Source organism: Miscanthus floridulus, chromosome 4 (assembly GCF_019320115.1).
Source record: "Miscanthus floridulus cultivar M001 chromosome 4, ASM1932011v1, whole genome shotgun sequence".
Lineage (NCBI taxonomy): Eukaryota > Viridiplantae > Streptophyta > Magnoliopsida > Poales > Poaceae > Miscanthus > Miscanthus floridulus.
The window spans coordinates 14,169,011-14,184,533 of NC_089583.1; the positions used below are offsets into that span (position 1 = coordinate 14,169,011).

The 15,523-nt window shown below is 43.7% G+C and overlaps 1 protein-coding gene across 1 annotated transcript; it reads left to right on the forward strand.

Annotated features, from left to right (window-relative positions):
• The first annotated feature begins 11,460 nt into the window (after positions 1–11,460).
• On the forward strand, positions 11,461–13,938 carry LOC136548078 (disease resistance protein Pik-2-like). Its single transcript, XM_066539724.1, has 3 exons — positions 11,461–11,753; positions 12,359–12,568; positions 13,269–13,938. The coding sequence occupies exons 1-3, from the start codon at positions 11,461–11,463 to the stop codon at positions 13,936–13,938; spliced, it is 1,173 nt and encodes a 390-aa protein (XP_066395821.1).
• The last annotated feature ends 1,585 nt before the right edge of the window (positions 13,939–15,523 follow it).

Consider the following 15,523-nt stretch of genomic DNA (forward strand, 5'->3'; position numbering starts at 1 on the left):
GCCACTGCAGCAAGCGCGCGGCGATGGCAGCGGCTGTGATGGCCGGGCTGTTCCGGCGGTTCCCGGCTCAGACGAGGGGCGCCGGTCGTAGAGGAGGAAGAGGCGGAGGCGATGGTTCGTGCGGTGAGTCGCGAGAGGGCTCGGAGGCAGCAGGGATGCGACGGGGGCAAGCTCGGGCCACCGGCCATGGTGGACGCGGCCGCGCTCAGCGCTACAGAGGGGCAGAGCGAGAAGGGGCGAGTGAGGGAGAGTGCTGAGCGAGCATGGAGGGCGCCGGGCTTCACCAAATGTGAGAGGGAGCGGCAGGGACGCGTGGCGTGGAGTTCAGACGCGCGTCGGCCATGGGGGGCGAGCTCTGGTGCATGGCAGCCACGCAGGCAAAACGTCGAGCACGTGGCGAGCATCGGTGAGGGCAAGGTGGGGAGCCGATTTGGGCCACTTCCAGGCCGAATCAGTCCTTGGGCCAAAAATGAAGTTTGCTCACCTCGGACTGCTCTACATTTCTCATTAAGGGACTCCAGTCATTTGAGCATCATAACAGTGGGTAATTAATCTCCAAGTTAACAGCGTCAGCGCGTTGACAGCGATGAACAAAAGCCCAAATTGGTGGTCAAAACGAAGTCGAACGAATGCCATCTTTATACATGCCCATCTCCATCATGTATACTCCAACTTTTATCTTTGGACCAAATCGAGTTGCTTAACAAATTTCGGAGAACGCGAGACGTCAATGCCGATGTCGATGAATTTCTAGACTTAGAATATTTCTAAGTCCTGAAATCAGCAGCAGGTTCCAACTTTGAGCCTCTGTTTGACTTATTTCCAAGTTGATCTAGCTCTTGGTCCAAAAACAAAGTTTGTTCTACATGATATGGACTACAACTTTCATTTAAGGTCCAACCTCAAAACTGGTATAGAACCTACTGTTCTACTTTGACCAAAGTAGGATCACGATGGAGCTTAAATTATCCTTTTTGATCCATTGGAGCGTTTTCTTGGCATTTGCCCAACATGAACCTTTCATGACTTTTGTTGTAGAATTCATCTAGAGTCATTTTGGCAAGGTTGCAAGGTTTGGTTGACATCTCATGCTCTCATTCACTTAATAGTGCAATTCAAGCACTTAGTAAAATCATTCCAACAAGGATATAACTTATCATTTCATGTGACTTTTTGATTCCAAACTTCATGAAACTTTTCCATGGATCAATATAGATGGGTATTGATGTGAGACACATGAAGATATTCCCATAACACCAGCCAAACATATATCTTGAAAAGGGCCTATATGTAAAGCAAGGGTGCAATATCCAAGTTTAGGTTGGGGCTCATTTCTATAGGTTGGACCTTGGCATCTTCACCATCACTTAATATGCCATGTTTGAACTCAAACCCATTGCTTAACTGGTGACAAACACCTGGGGTGTTACAGCCCTCCCCCCTTAAAGGAATCACGTCCCGAGATTCGGTGCAATAGACTTTTAAGAGAAGAGAAACATGTCAACCAGTTTCCAACATCAGTGATAGCATTAGGCTACTTAACTTTGGAGTATCAGAGAGGCTAATTTGGTTAGAACACTTTCTGATACTTGCTCTTCGTCGTAAGCTGTTGTCTGAAGAATTTCCTTCGTTGGCGTCCATAAAGCATTGTTACATTGGAAGAAATCTAAGATAGCACTGTCCTGCGTACTTCGTCCTCGATGTACGAAGAGTGATACAAGTGTATACTAAATACTTGTAACATCTACTTTCCTAGTGGATATAGCACGGACCTTATGGACTTTGCACTAGACCGCAGTCTATTGACGGATATTTCTTGCAATGGTGCTATATTTGCTCCCAAGGTTTGAAAAGCAGTTCTCTATCAAAGTGGCTTGAGCATAACTTCTCGTAAAGGATGTGATCATAAATGGGTAAATGTCCTTTGAGGGTATGAGAAGCTAGTTAACCAATATCCAAACTGGTTGTAGCGGTGCAATCACTCAAATGTCAACTGATGGAAAGCTACATAATGTTCCATGTGCGCAGTGCTCTTTCTTTGATAACAATATTGCATGGTCTGAGTCTGCTGAGTGAGTGGTAATCGTAGTAGCTGACTCTGTTGGCTCAACGTTCTCAATGATCATTCCTTAGGGAGCCTTTGGATCTAAGTTGCAACAGTGATCTGGGTCGAATCTGATGCAACCTCTTGGGTAAAAACACATATAAGGTACCAAAGGCATGTCAGCATTGGAGAACCATTGACGTAGAAGGATGTTTGCGAGGCTTGGAGGACAACACAAGTTGCAAGTAATCACAAAACTAGGGACTAGTTCACTACCAAGCAGGTTGAGCACAATTTGCCTTCGTGGTGCAGTTGCACAGCAAGTTGGGTTGACTTGCACCGTAGCAAAACCAGCTTTCTTAAACTATATTTGACATCGAGGCTTCCATTCTAAGGCCAATCAATATCTCAAAAACCATAATCCAAAAATCTGCGGTTTGACACCTTTCCAATTGCTTTCGAATTGCAAGGGCACAATTTTGACTTCTAGAACACCTTGACTGCTCACGCAATGCTGATCTAAGAGGGCAAAGGCAAGGCACATAGGGGTGCAATTAGTCTTCTCAAGGGTATGGAGGGTTGTCTAACAGCAATACACCTACAAGTTGTAATTTCTTGGCAGGAATGACAAACACAACCGTCTAATGCAAATGATGATCGCAGTCACAGCGAAATTGCAGATTCTATACCCTTTTGTTTTCTATTCATATCTCACAAACTACTGCTCCAATATGCACAAACTTTGGTGGGCTTGTAGATCCATGGGTCTTCTAACTACTCACCAAAAATCAACTCAACCGGACACCATTGACCATCCAAACAATTCATCTACCAAAACTGCTCTGTTTTAAAATGGCAGCAAACCGAGCCTGACAAGATATCTCTCAAATCTGACGTTTTACTCAACCAATACTCAAACCAACTTAGGAAATTGAAGGGTCCTAAGCAAAGAATGAGATCACCAAGTTTGGGGTCAATCCAACTTCGTTTGAGTCACTAATCGCCGGCTTGAAGATAACCGGTTTAGTGCCACAAAATCTGGACAGATTTCTCGTTCTTCCTTTATAACCACAGTAGCTTTCTCGCTGAGGATGGAGGCTAGGGTTTTCCTTACATGCCTCTTAGGAAACAACCTCAACCGTTGATTTAGACACCAACTCGACGATGCACAAACATTGGACTTGTGGGCTATTTTCATAGGGCACAAAGCATTACTCCACATGGAGGGCATCCCTATATAGATAAGGAACCGTTTCTAAATATTCTCTGGCACTTGGTCCAATAGAGCCTTGAACAAATCCGTTTGTGGTACCTAGGGGCACAATGATGCTGATTGAAACTAGGGATATGCTTTCTCTAGTTCTACACTTAGCTGATACAACATCTTGCACTATATACGTGGTGGTCCAAGATGGAATTGACTTGATAGCACATTTGGAGAAGAAGTAGCACTTGCATTGTAGGGCCAGGTTTGTTGTTTCCTTGATCAACATCGTTCTGTGAGATCTGGTCTTCATAGTTACCAACTAGTCATTACCTAACTGAAGACTAACTTTCCCACTGGTAACTAATCAGTTGTCCCTCAACACTAAAAAGGTTCAAAATCTTCACTCTTAATAAAAATTGTGGTCGAAGCATACAGATGGTCGCCATTGAAGTCAGCAGAAAGGGGTCACACCAAAGAAGGTTGGTTCGTCCACGTGATCCTTATGCACCTAAAGATTGAGAACTTGGACAGGAACTCATATATACTAGGTGACCTATTACAGCACATAATATATTGGTCCATTTATCATCCGACTGATAACTTGTTCAACCTTAAGTGTGGTGCACCTTTCTGATCCAATGAAAATGACATAAGTTGCTCACTAGATGATCGACGTCATTACAAGGATAGTCACATCGAGTCACTTGCCTACTATCTCTTGCAGTCTATTTATGTTCCTGTTAGTGACCTGTTATTCAAAGGTTAACCGTTGGACGACTCCAGAAGGAAGTCCTATTGCATCTAGTTCGACATACAGATCTTCTGACATGATAAGGAGAGATAACCAAGGAATAGCTCTGGTGAAAATAACATATCAGTGCAGTTCGGCAATGGATCATGACTAGGAACCTTGATACCAGCGCATGCCGAGCAGCACAGCCTTGTGTGTGCACCCACAGGAGACTCTCAGTTTCGTCACGGCACCGTAGATCGCTAATCGTGGCACCATTACTGAACATACAACCCACAAGAGATCTCACATGGCACAATTTGGGTTGCATAGGAGCAAATACTATGCGAAGGAGGGATAGCAAACAAAGGTAGTCACAAGGTTAGGAGTCAATAAGCAGGGGATCCAAAGATTTAAAACACAGCGCGAGAGAGCATAGCCTAATTGCCGAAGGCAACTAAGTAGGAGACTCTTGCTGAATTTCCATATACGCCTTGTGTCCACCAAGTGATTACCAGGTCAAGATTAACATGAGATTTGGTCTTGTTGAGTAGCAACATGAGATCAAGACTGATAAATATTCAAAGACTTGAAAGAGTTGGGGACAAAACAAACGAGATTCAAGGGACAGAGCCATTGCACTGAATAGGGATTTAGTTGATAAAGCAATGACAGGATCTGCGAGGAAAAGGTTCCAAAGCTAGAGTAGATAGCGATTAGCGTTGCACCAGATCATCTATAGAAGAAGGAGCAATGAAGTCTGACAAGGATTTTTGAGCAGGGTCCTCCCACATAGGAGCGGGACAACCACGACACAAGCAAGCGTTCAAGGGAACTTCGCTGGGGCCTAAGGTCAAGCCAAGGCATGGATAAAGGCCTTCGTAGCACAACTTCACTGGCTAGCAACCACGTATACAGGCTTACGCTCCTAAGAGAGAACTTAATTGGAGACGACAACCATGAGACTATCAAAAGTTGGATGCTGTTCTAGGATAGCGCTCTTCAACACTCATATGCTTTTCGAGGACAAAAGGAGTGACCGCTACGGCACTACCTAGATTACGAGCATCCACACCTACATTATGGTCTTAAGCAAGCACTTCAAAACACTCAATCTAATTAGCTTAAGCAACTATTACTAAGCACAAAGCTCGCACCTAACAAGTAGTCACCTACGACAACATTGCTACACATAAACATGCGAACCTGGTGGTAAGGTACTGTTATCTTTCATTCCCTTCTTACTGAGTAGGTGGATATCTTTACAAAACAAGTTTTACTTACATTTAGCAATTTAGTTTTCAAAGGGGTGAACCTTTTGCTAACTATTAACTTGTCATCTATTTCCTTTGGAAACAAACATATAAGGCGAAGCTAATCACACACTATCTTCAAGCACAGCTATTCAAGCAGCATGGAACAAGGCATTTTGTCTAGCTTCACACAAGGAAGATAGTAGCATCACATTGGTCACAAGTTACTTAGTATTAGAACAAGGTGAGGGAAGTATATTTATACACAAGCACAATCATGATGCATGCTCGTCCTATTCGTCCTTACAAAATTGCTAGCCTAAGGCGGCAATCATGTTCTATGTCGGTGGCATAACACGTACTCTCTCGATATATAGCTAGTCGTCAGCTACATTCAATCTACGCATTCGTAGTTAGCGTACCTGCAGGCAAATTCATTGCAACCCATTCCCACAAGAGATAAATAAGCACACAATGAAAGCAGTAAACTAAGATACTTTCCATATATACATCCCTAGATATATATACTTGGTATCCATAGCTACCCGACAGATATACCCACAATTAAGTACCTTCATAGATACATGTGTGTAACATGTAAATATTCCAGTAACCATAGCTAACTCTCCCCTAGACCGATAGTTGGACGGTCATGCTCTCACAACTCACACTTACCTGGGTGTAGAGGCAATTGATCCATACATTACCATTCAAGCGAATGGCATCCATACAATAGCACGCCGTATGGACGACGAAAGTAAAGTTGCAATAAAGTACATCCCTCAAAGTTAGTACTTAGATAGCCACCTAATAGTCCTTAACTGGGCATAAAGGAGGATGTCGCTAGCATAGTTTTACAATTAAGTTTTGACAAATTGCCTGTAGCTAAAGTTTTAGTTAAAATAGACTTTTTAAAACCAAAACTTTGGCTTTTAAAACTGTGTACCTAATAGTATTATGCTTAATCTCGCTCTGATACTAGCTGTGACAAAACCGCCCAATTTATACAAGATCAAGTACGGCTGTCCCCGCTGAACACGTTGACACGCGCATACTCTCACTTATATAAATCCGGTAGTCCACTGAGTGTCACGCAGGACCTTGGTAAATCAACATCACAACCAAGATCGCGTGATTAAGCAAATACACATCACATACGTAGAGTTGTAGCGGAATAATATTACAATGGTTTCACAAATAATAGTATAAGTTTGGGTTTCAAAACCGATTAGTGAAAACAACATTTGCTTTCAAAGGATTACATTGATATAAGTTCCAAATACATTGCTAGCATAAGTGACATCCTCAGACAAAAGCATGTAGATGAGAAGTGAATATAGAGTCACCGAGCCCACCGGTGGTTAGCCACCATCCTCAGTAGGTCAAAACCTTACCTGCAACATGGTGGGATAAACCCTGAGTACTCGAATGTACTCAGCTAGACTTACCCGTCATAACCAGAAATAAAATTGACTCCAAGGAGTATGCAAGGCTTTATAAGTGGAGGTAGCTCGACAACAATTTGCATAAAAAGCGATTAACTCAATTATACAATTATAATTCTATCATCAAGTTAATTATAACTATCCATCTCTAGATTAGCAACTATCCTGTGCCAAACATGTGGTATATCTTTTTAGAGCATACAATAGTAACCATAGCAGGTATTGAAATTCCAAATTCATTCGAACCATCATATTCCATAACATAGTTACTATGATGTTGGAGCTAGCCAAGTTTCTCACTATCCGGGAGAGACGGCGATTCGAATCGATTTCAACCAGCTGGGAATTTATTCCTAACACAAACCCAGGCAGACCAGATCAACGGTCACCTTAGGTCACCTTTGGTACAACTCAGGTACACATTTCGCGGGTCCGTACCGCGCCGCACAATCTGGGACACCAGATGCCAGGACGTTCAGGCCTAGCCTACCCTTGGGCTCAGTCTGATCGTCCCCCGGAAGGAGCGCACAACAGAACGGGTCCCGGCCTGAGTTGAGCTACTCGGCTTCGCGGTCGGAATGAGTTATCCGGCCAACTAAGTGATAGGCATGCGTTCAATCTTGTCAGAAGTTCCAACAATAGTACGATCCTTGATCGGCACAGACAGAATCACATGAGTCATCCTACGCATAGACTCCACCCGGCCTCGATTTTCTTTTACCCCATGGTTCTGTTCCACGATAGCAAATATAGCCAACCATGCTTTGGTATCCACCTATATGTCGCAGGTGACAGGATATCACCCGACTTCTACCGGTCTACGCATGGCTAAGCATATATTCGATCCTGGACCTATACCGGTTAAAGGTGTAATATCTGGACAAGGAATGTATATGCATCAAGTGGTTCCATTAAACTCTTATAACCTAATGCATCAATCATAAGTACTTAAGTAATCATTTGTAAAATACTAGGAGACTTATAATGCTCCGGGGCTTGCCTAGGATCCGACATAAGTCAGTTCAGTTAGCTTGCACCGACTTGGTGACATCTCATATCCTAGCACTCGCTTAGTCCTTCCATCTTCGGGACAGATCCATCAAACACTGTCTTCGGGTTTGGCTCCAACATCTCATCCTTCACGTGGTGCATTTAGCGTACCTAGATGAGATGCAATATGCAAGTGCATAAATATGAAGAATAGTACCATGAGACGCATCACAAAATAGCAAGCAAGACAAGCATAGTTTACACTAACACACTTAACAATATACAAGCAAACACTATAATTGGAATCTGCCAATTTCTGGACATGCAAATAGCAGCTACAAGATTTAGCTATAACTGGAGTTACACAAATCCAAATGACTTGAAAGAAGACATTCTAGAAAGCTTATGAAGTTATCTACAATTCATATTTAATCATCTTAGCATGATTCTCAAGTTAACTAAGTCAAATATACCCATTTACAGAAACTGGTCTAAACAAGACAGAGAGTAATCAATTCTGTAACCCAACTTTAAACAGGCATAACTCACAAACTACTTGGCCAAATACCACCAAATTTTAACAGAATCTAGATACATGAATTATCTACAACTTTGTTATTATCACCAAAAACTCATTCAAATCCTAACTAGATCAAACACTAGCATCTTTCAGGTCTGCTCAGAATACAATCCAATCCTGACAGAAGACTTAAAAGTCATGTAACTCCTACACTATCAGACCTGGGATCATGAAAATTTAACACAAGCAAGATAAGATAATCATCTACAACTTGTGTATTTACCAAAACTACAGTAAACATCATTTACACCATGAAACTAGTTGCACAAGTAACACTGCACAAGCAGCCCAAACAGCAGAGGCACAACTATGGACAGAAAACTTATAGGAACTTCAGAGAAGCATACTGGAGTTCTAGACCTCCCACAAATATGAACTATAACTTTTTGAAAATCTTAGGAAGTTACCTACAACTTTCTTATTCTCATATTAAGATGATTCTACAGTTAGAAGGGTCAATTAATCCAATAATTGCACCTCTGTCCAAAACATAGACAGAAACTGACATGCCACTTTAAACAGCTATAAATGGAGTTATACATATCCAATAAATGTGGTTCTAGACTCTTTAGAAATCATAGCAAATTCTAAACAACTTTGTTGTAAACACCTAAAGTTAATTCTACTACTAAGAAGGCCCCACAGTAAGAACAAGGAAACCCTGTCTGGGTTTGGGCAGAAACAGCCACAGAGATTTAAGCAAGTATAACTCAAGATCTACTTAACCAAAAATCATGATATTTAGCTTTTTGAAAAGCTTAATAAAAGTACTACAACTCATGTATTTTCATAAAGTCATGATTCATAACTTAACTAAGCCAATTAATTCAAACATGCAGTCCTATTCAGAATAGGAGCAAATCAAAACAGGGCATTTGTTATTTTTATAACTCTTAAACTATCAAGCCTAAAATATTGAAATTTTTACCAGACGTCAAGAATAACCTTAGTAGCACTCCACAAAAATTTCACAATTATTTGAGCAAAACAACTGCAGTTATAAAAAAAACAAATAAGACTAGCATTCAAACCCTAACTGCACAAATCCATTTTTACAGCTAAAACTTTAAACTAAAACCTGACATATTATAGATCTAGTGCATAGAGAATTTCACAAGGATTCCAAAAAGTCCTCATTTACTATTTTACGAATTTTCTATGATTTACTATGAATTTCCAAAGTTCCTACAAAATAATTACAAACTAGTCCTTATGGCACTATTCAAATGAGTCACGGGTTCTGCAGAAACACCCTCTCCTTTTGTCGAATTGTTGCGCGAGGTCCTTGACGGGATTTGTTGCAGAGGATGCGCCGAAGCTTGTCGTCGCCGGCCAGAGAAGGCACGTCGTCGGCGTAGGAATGGCGGGGGAGAACCAGGGGGTCCACGCGCACCCGCTGGTCTGTCCAGCTCGGCCCGAGGCGGCTTGTGGTGGCACGGCCACTTCAGCAAGCGGCGGCGATGGCAGCGGCTGTGATGGTCGGGCTGTTCCGGCGGTTCCCGGCTCAGACGAGGGGCGCCGGTCGTAGAGGAGGAAGAGGCGGAGGTGATGGTTCGTGCGGTGGGTCGCGAGAGGGCTCGGAGGCAGCAGGGATGCGACGGGGGCAAGCTCGGCCCGCCGGCCATGGTGGACGCGGCCACGCTCAGCACTACAGAGGGGCAGAGCGAAGAAGGGGCAAGTGAGGGAGAGTGCTGAGCGAGCATGGAGGGCGCCGGGCTTCACCAAATGTGAGAGGGAGTGGCAGGGACGCGTGGCGTGGAGTTCAGACGCGCGTCAGCCATGGGGGGCGAGCTCTGGTGCATGGCAGGCAAAACATCGAGCACGTGGCGAGCGTCGGTGAGGGCAAGGTGGGGAGCCGATTGGGGCCACTTCCAGGCCGAATCAGTCCTTGGGCCAAAAATGAAGTTTGCTCACCTCGGACTGCTCTACATTTCTCATTAAGGGACTCCAGTCATTTGAGCATCATAACAGTGGGTAATTAATCTCCAAGTTAACAGCGTTAGCGCGTTGACAGCGATGAACAAAAGCCCAAATTGGTGGTCAAAACGAAGTCAAACGAATGCCATCTTTATACATGCCCATCTCCATCATGTATACTCCAACTTTTATCTTTGGACCAAATCGAGTTGCTTAACAAATTTCGGAGAACGCGAGACGTCAATGCCGATGTCGATGAATTTCTAGACTTAGAATATTTCTAAGTCCTGAAATCAGCAGCAGGTTCCAACTTTGAGCCTCTGTTTGACTTATTTCCAAGTTGATCTAGCTCTTGGTCCAAAAACAAAGTTTGTTCTACATGATATGGACTACAACTTTCATTTAAGGTCCAACCTCAAAACTAGTATAGAACCTACTGTTCTACTTTGACCAAAGTAGGATCACGATGGAGCTTAAATTATCCTTTTTGATCCATTGGAGCGTTTTCTTGGCATTTGCCCAACATGAACCTTTCATGACTTTTGTTGTAGAATTCATCTAGAGTCATTTTGGCAAGGTTGCAAGGTTTGGTTGACATCTCATGCTCTCATTCACTTAATAGTGCAATTCAAGCACTTAGTAAAATCATTCCAACAAGGATATAACTTATCATTTCATGTGACTTTTTGATTCCAAACTTCATGAAACTTTTCCATGGATCAATATAGATGGGTATTGATCTGAGACACATGAAGATATTCCCATAACACCAGCCAAACATATATCTTGAAAAGGGCCTATATGTAAAGCAAGGGTGCAATATCCAAGTTTAGGTTGGGGCTCATTTCTATAGGTTGGACCTTGGCATCTTCACCATCACTTAATATGCCATGTTTGAACTCAAACCCATTGCTTAACTGGTGACAAACACCTGGGGTGTTACATGGATTTTTTGAACGACGATGATATTTCCACTATGCCCATCGGGCCAAGTGTTGTGGTTGCAGGTACTCCTCCTGGCGCTCCCGCCGCACCTCAGTCACCCGTGCTCGGTGCCCCCACATCGAGACCTAGGGCGTCTGGTGCCCACTTGCTGGCGCCCAGCTCGCCACCCTCTGGATTGGGCGGTACTGCTACTGCTGCGCCTAGCACGTCACCCGCCATTGAACTAGGCTCTGGCTCGAGTCCTACTGGTGCTCCCTCGGCGTCTGCCTCTGCTGCCCCTGTGGACGTTCAGTCCTAGGCTGCTGGTAGTAGAGCTGGCCGCACTGCTGCTACACAGCCTTAGTCCATCATGCCTATGGTGAACGATCACAGCATGTGGACTCGACGCAAGTCTTCTTTTATTCAGCCAGTGGATCGCCTGAACCTTCACACGGCGCTCCTCTCGCCCCTGCCGAAGACCTTTCGCTCCGCCTTAGCTGATCCTAACTGGCGAGCAGCGATGCAGGCCGAGTTTGATGCACTCTTGGCCAACGACACCTGGACTTTGGTTGCCTGTCCACCCGGTGTTAACGTCGTCACCGGTAAATGGGTTTATCATCATAAGTTTTTGGCTGATGGCTCTCTTGATCGTTACAAGGCCAGGTGGGTGCTTTAAGGTTTCACTCAGCACCTAGGGATTGATTATGAGGAGACTTTTAGTCCAGTCATCAAGCTAGCCACAATCTGTGTTGTTCTTACATTGGCTATGTCTCACTCTTGGCCAATTCACCAGTTGGACGTCAAGAATGCTTTCCTCCATGGGACATTGACTGAGACCATTTACTGTGAGCAGCCATCTGGATTTGTTAACTCCTCCTGACCCAACTATGTGTGCAAGTTGAACAGATCATTGTATGGACTGAAGCAGGCACCTCACACATGGCACAGTTGCTTTGCCCGTCACATCACCTCTCTCGGGTTTGTTGAGGCCAAGGCAGACACCTCTCTGTTCATCTATCGCCATGGTGCTGACACAGGTTTTTTGCTTCTCTATGTGGACGATATTGTTCTCAATGCCTTGTCACCGAGTTTCCTCAAGCAGGTTATTGCAGCACTCTAGCGGGAATTCTCTATGACAGATATGGGTCCTCTTCATCACTTCTTGGGTCTCTCTATTGATCATAGAGCTAATGGTTTATTCCTCTCTTAGAGATAGTATATGCTAGATATTCTGGACTGTGCTGGTATGCGTGACTGAAGCCTTGCAGTACACCTATCGATACTCACACCAAGATATCTGCTGATGGTGTCCTAGTGGCTGATCTGACACATTTTCATAGCATTGCTGGCGCACTTCAGTACCTCACCTTCACGCACCTTGATCTCGCCTACGCTGTTCAGCAGGTCTATCTTTATATGCATGATCCGAGAGAGCCACACCTCGCCGCCATGAAAGCGCATTCTGCGCTACATTTAGGGTACCCTGGACCTCAATTTTCACCTTCTTTGCACCTCGACTATTGATCTCACTGTGTACACTAATGCTGATTGGGCCAGTTGTCCCAATACTCACCGTTCCACTTCTGGATACGGTGTATTTTTGGGTGATAATTTGATTTCTTGGTCTTCCAAGTGTCAGGCGACAGTCTCAAGATCCAGTCTAGAGGCCGAGTATCGCGCTGTCGCAAATGGAGTTGTGGAGGTGTGTTGGTTGTGTCAACTCCTCCATGAGCTCTATTGCCCTATTTGGCGAGCCACCATTGTGTACTGTGACAATGTCAGTGCCGTTTATTTGTCCACCAACCCCGTTCAGCACTAGCAGACCAAGCATGTGGAGATTGATTTACACTTTGTTCATGACCACGTTGCCCTTGGAGAAATTCAAGTTCTTCATGTCCCCACGACATCTTAGTACGCCGACATCTTCACCAAGGGCCTTCCGACATCCGTCTTCATGGAGTTTAGGTCTAGTCTCAATGTTCACGGTGCTCCCAGTTCCGACTACGGGGGAGTGTTAGATTGTAAATGTGACATGGCCCATGGGCCTACCATATCTGGCTCTCCATCATGCCTATATGTACACAACACAGGTCCCTGAGTAATATATCGCGTATTCCACAATTCCAATTATGCTTTCATATATGACTAAACTATCTATATCATGCATGTTTAAAACAGGTACCTTGTAGTGATCGATGATGTTTGGAGTGTGCGAGCACGGGAGGCAATCCAATCCAAGCTGCCAGAGAGCAAAAAGGGCAGTAGAATCATGGTGACCACTCGGATAGAAATAGTGGCCAATGCATGCAGTCCTAATAGTTCTAGTGGCCTTTGCATTCATAAAATGGAACCCCTTAAAGTTGAAGATTCCAAGAAGTTGTTTGTCAGCAGAGTGTTTGGCTCCATGGATGCCGTTTACCCCAAGCAGTTTGAAGATGTAATGGGTGACATCTTGAAAAAATGTGGTGGGCTGCCATTGGCCATTGTCAGCATTGCTAGTGTTTTGGTAGGATACAAATCACTTGGAAGCAAAGATAAGTGGGATAGAGTTTGCAAATCAATTGGTTCTCACATGGAGAACCACCCAACCCTTGAGGGGATGAAGCATATAGTCATACTGAGCTACAATCACCTCCCTCATGAGCTTAAGGGTTGCATGATGTACTTTAGCATTTTTCTAGAGGATTATGTGATCAGAAAGGAACGACTATTGAATAGATGGATGGCTGAAGGATTGATTCATCTAAAGCGGGGGTTGACTATGTGGGAGGTTGCAGAGTCTTACTTGGACGAACTCTTGAGTAGGAACATGATTGAAGAAGCAGGCCATTTTGGTGGTTATGCCTAGAGGGAGGAAACATATAGGGTGCATGACATGCATCTTGAGGTCGTGGTGTCCAAGTCTTTGGAGTCTAATTTTCTTAGTCTACATGGACAGTGGTATAAGGGGATATTGTATGACAAGATTCATCACCTCACCATCCATGCTGATGTAGAAAATGTAGATTTTGTAGCAAAGGGAAACGTTGAAGGCCACTACGGCGAGGATAATTTAAACATGCAGCATGTTCGATCACTGAGCATGTTCCAGCTCCATGGGCAACATGAGCTCCTGAAAAAGCTAGGATACTTCATCCTCTTAAGGGTGCTTGACCTAGAAGACTATGTGGGAGTAACAAACAAGCATGTGAGGTATGCCTACAATCTGTACCTACTTAAGTTCCTAAGCTTGAAGGGCACAAGAATAAGCAAGGTGCCTCGACAGATAGAGAATCTAGAGCACTTACAATCACTTGATTTATGTTACACACTCCTTACTGGGCTACCAGAAACTGTCACAAAGCTAGAGAAACTTGAGTACATAGGGTTCACCAACAAGGATAATATTTGGAATATTATGTGGACTATACCCTGGGGAATCAACAAAATGAAGGCCCTACGTATGTTGCGTGGTAAGACATGTCTTGAGAATGACTCTAAAGCAACCCTAGAGATAGGTGAACTAGAGCAACTAGAAGTGTTAGACTTGTAAAGAGGAGGTTCTCCAAGAGCTTGCTCTGTCCATAAGTAAGATGCACTCCCTCTGGCAGCTCGCTATAGGACGATAAGGAAGTAGTGATGATGGTGGCAAGATAATGAGCTTTCTCCACCACCTACCAACACCGCCGTGACTCCTCCGAGACCTTTGGATCATAGGTGGCATTGTCAATGGATTGCCTAGCTGGATCGGGTCACTCACACATCTTGTTAGTTTTACTGCAGCAAGCTCAACCCTTACTGATGAAGAGCTCTTTGGCGTCCTATGTATGATGCCCAACCTAAACACATTGTATGTATACTATGTAACACCCTAGGTGTTTGGCTTCCACTAATTGCATTTCATTTCATAAACATGTGCATCATCTATGTCATCATGCCATTATCACTGAAACATGCATATGCAACATTCACAATTCTGTTGTTTCATACTTAATTTGCTTGTGAATGGTAGGAGTGAAACATGTGAATGTAACATGAGCTTCTCATACCTTGAAACATGGCAACATAGTAGGAATGTGGCAAGTTAAGCTTGCAACAAAAGTAATGAAACATGTGAAACATGGAATTGCAACAATTGAGTGAATTGATTGTTTTATGCTTCATCACATGTGATCATTAGAAATTGGTATAACAATTGTGTAAAGTGGTTGATCATGGTCTAATACACCTTAACTACACTTAGGGTAATTGTTTGGACATTGTTCATGTAGATCAAAATGACAAAATTGCCCCTTGGGAGAGGTTTGACTTGAATAGACCCTTAGAGTGCCACAGTTTGACTGATTCAAAAGACCAACTTAGAGACTTTGCATGGCCATGCACTCTTTACCAAAGTTGTAGCTAATTTATCAAGGAACAAAAGTTGTTTTATGATCAACCCATGAAAATGTGTG

Excerpts from the sequence above, each read along its gene's own strand:
- LOC136548078 (XM_066539724.1), top strand. The coding sequence starts at position 11,461 with ATGCCTATGGTGAACGATCACAGCATGTGGACTCGACGCAAGTCTTCT. Across the intron at positions 11,754-12,358 it reads CTTGATCGTTACAAGGCCAG|TACACCTATCGATACTCACA; the intron begins GTGGGTGCTTTA and ends GAAGCCTTGCAG. Across the intron at positions 12,569-13,268 it reads CATTCTGCGCTACATTTAGG|GTACCTTGTAGTGATCGATG; the intron begins GTACCCTGGACC and ends TGTTTAAAACAG.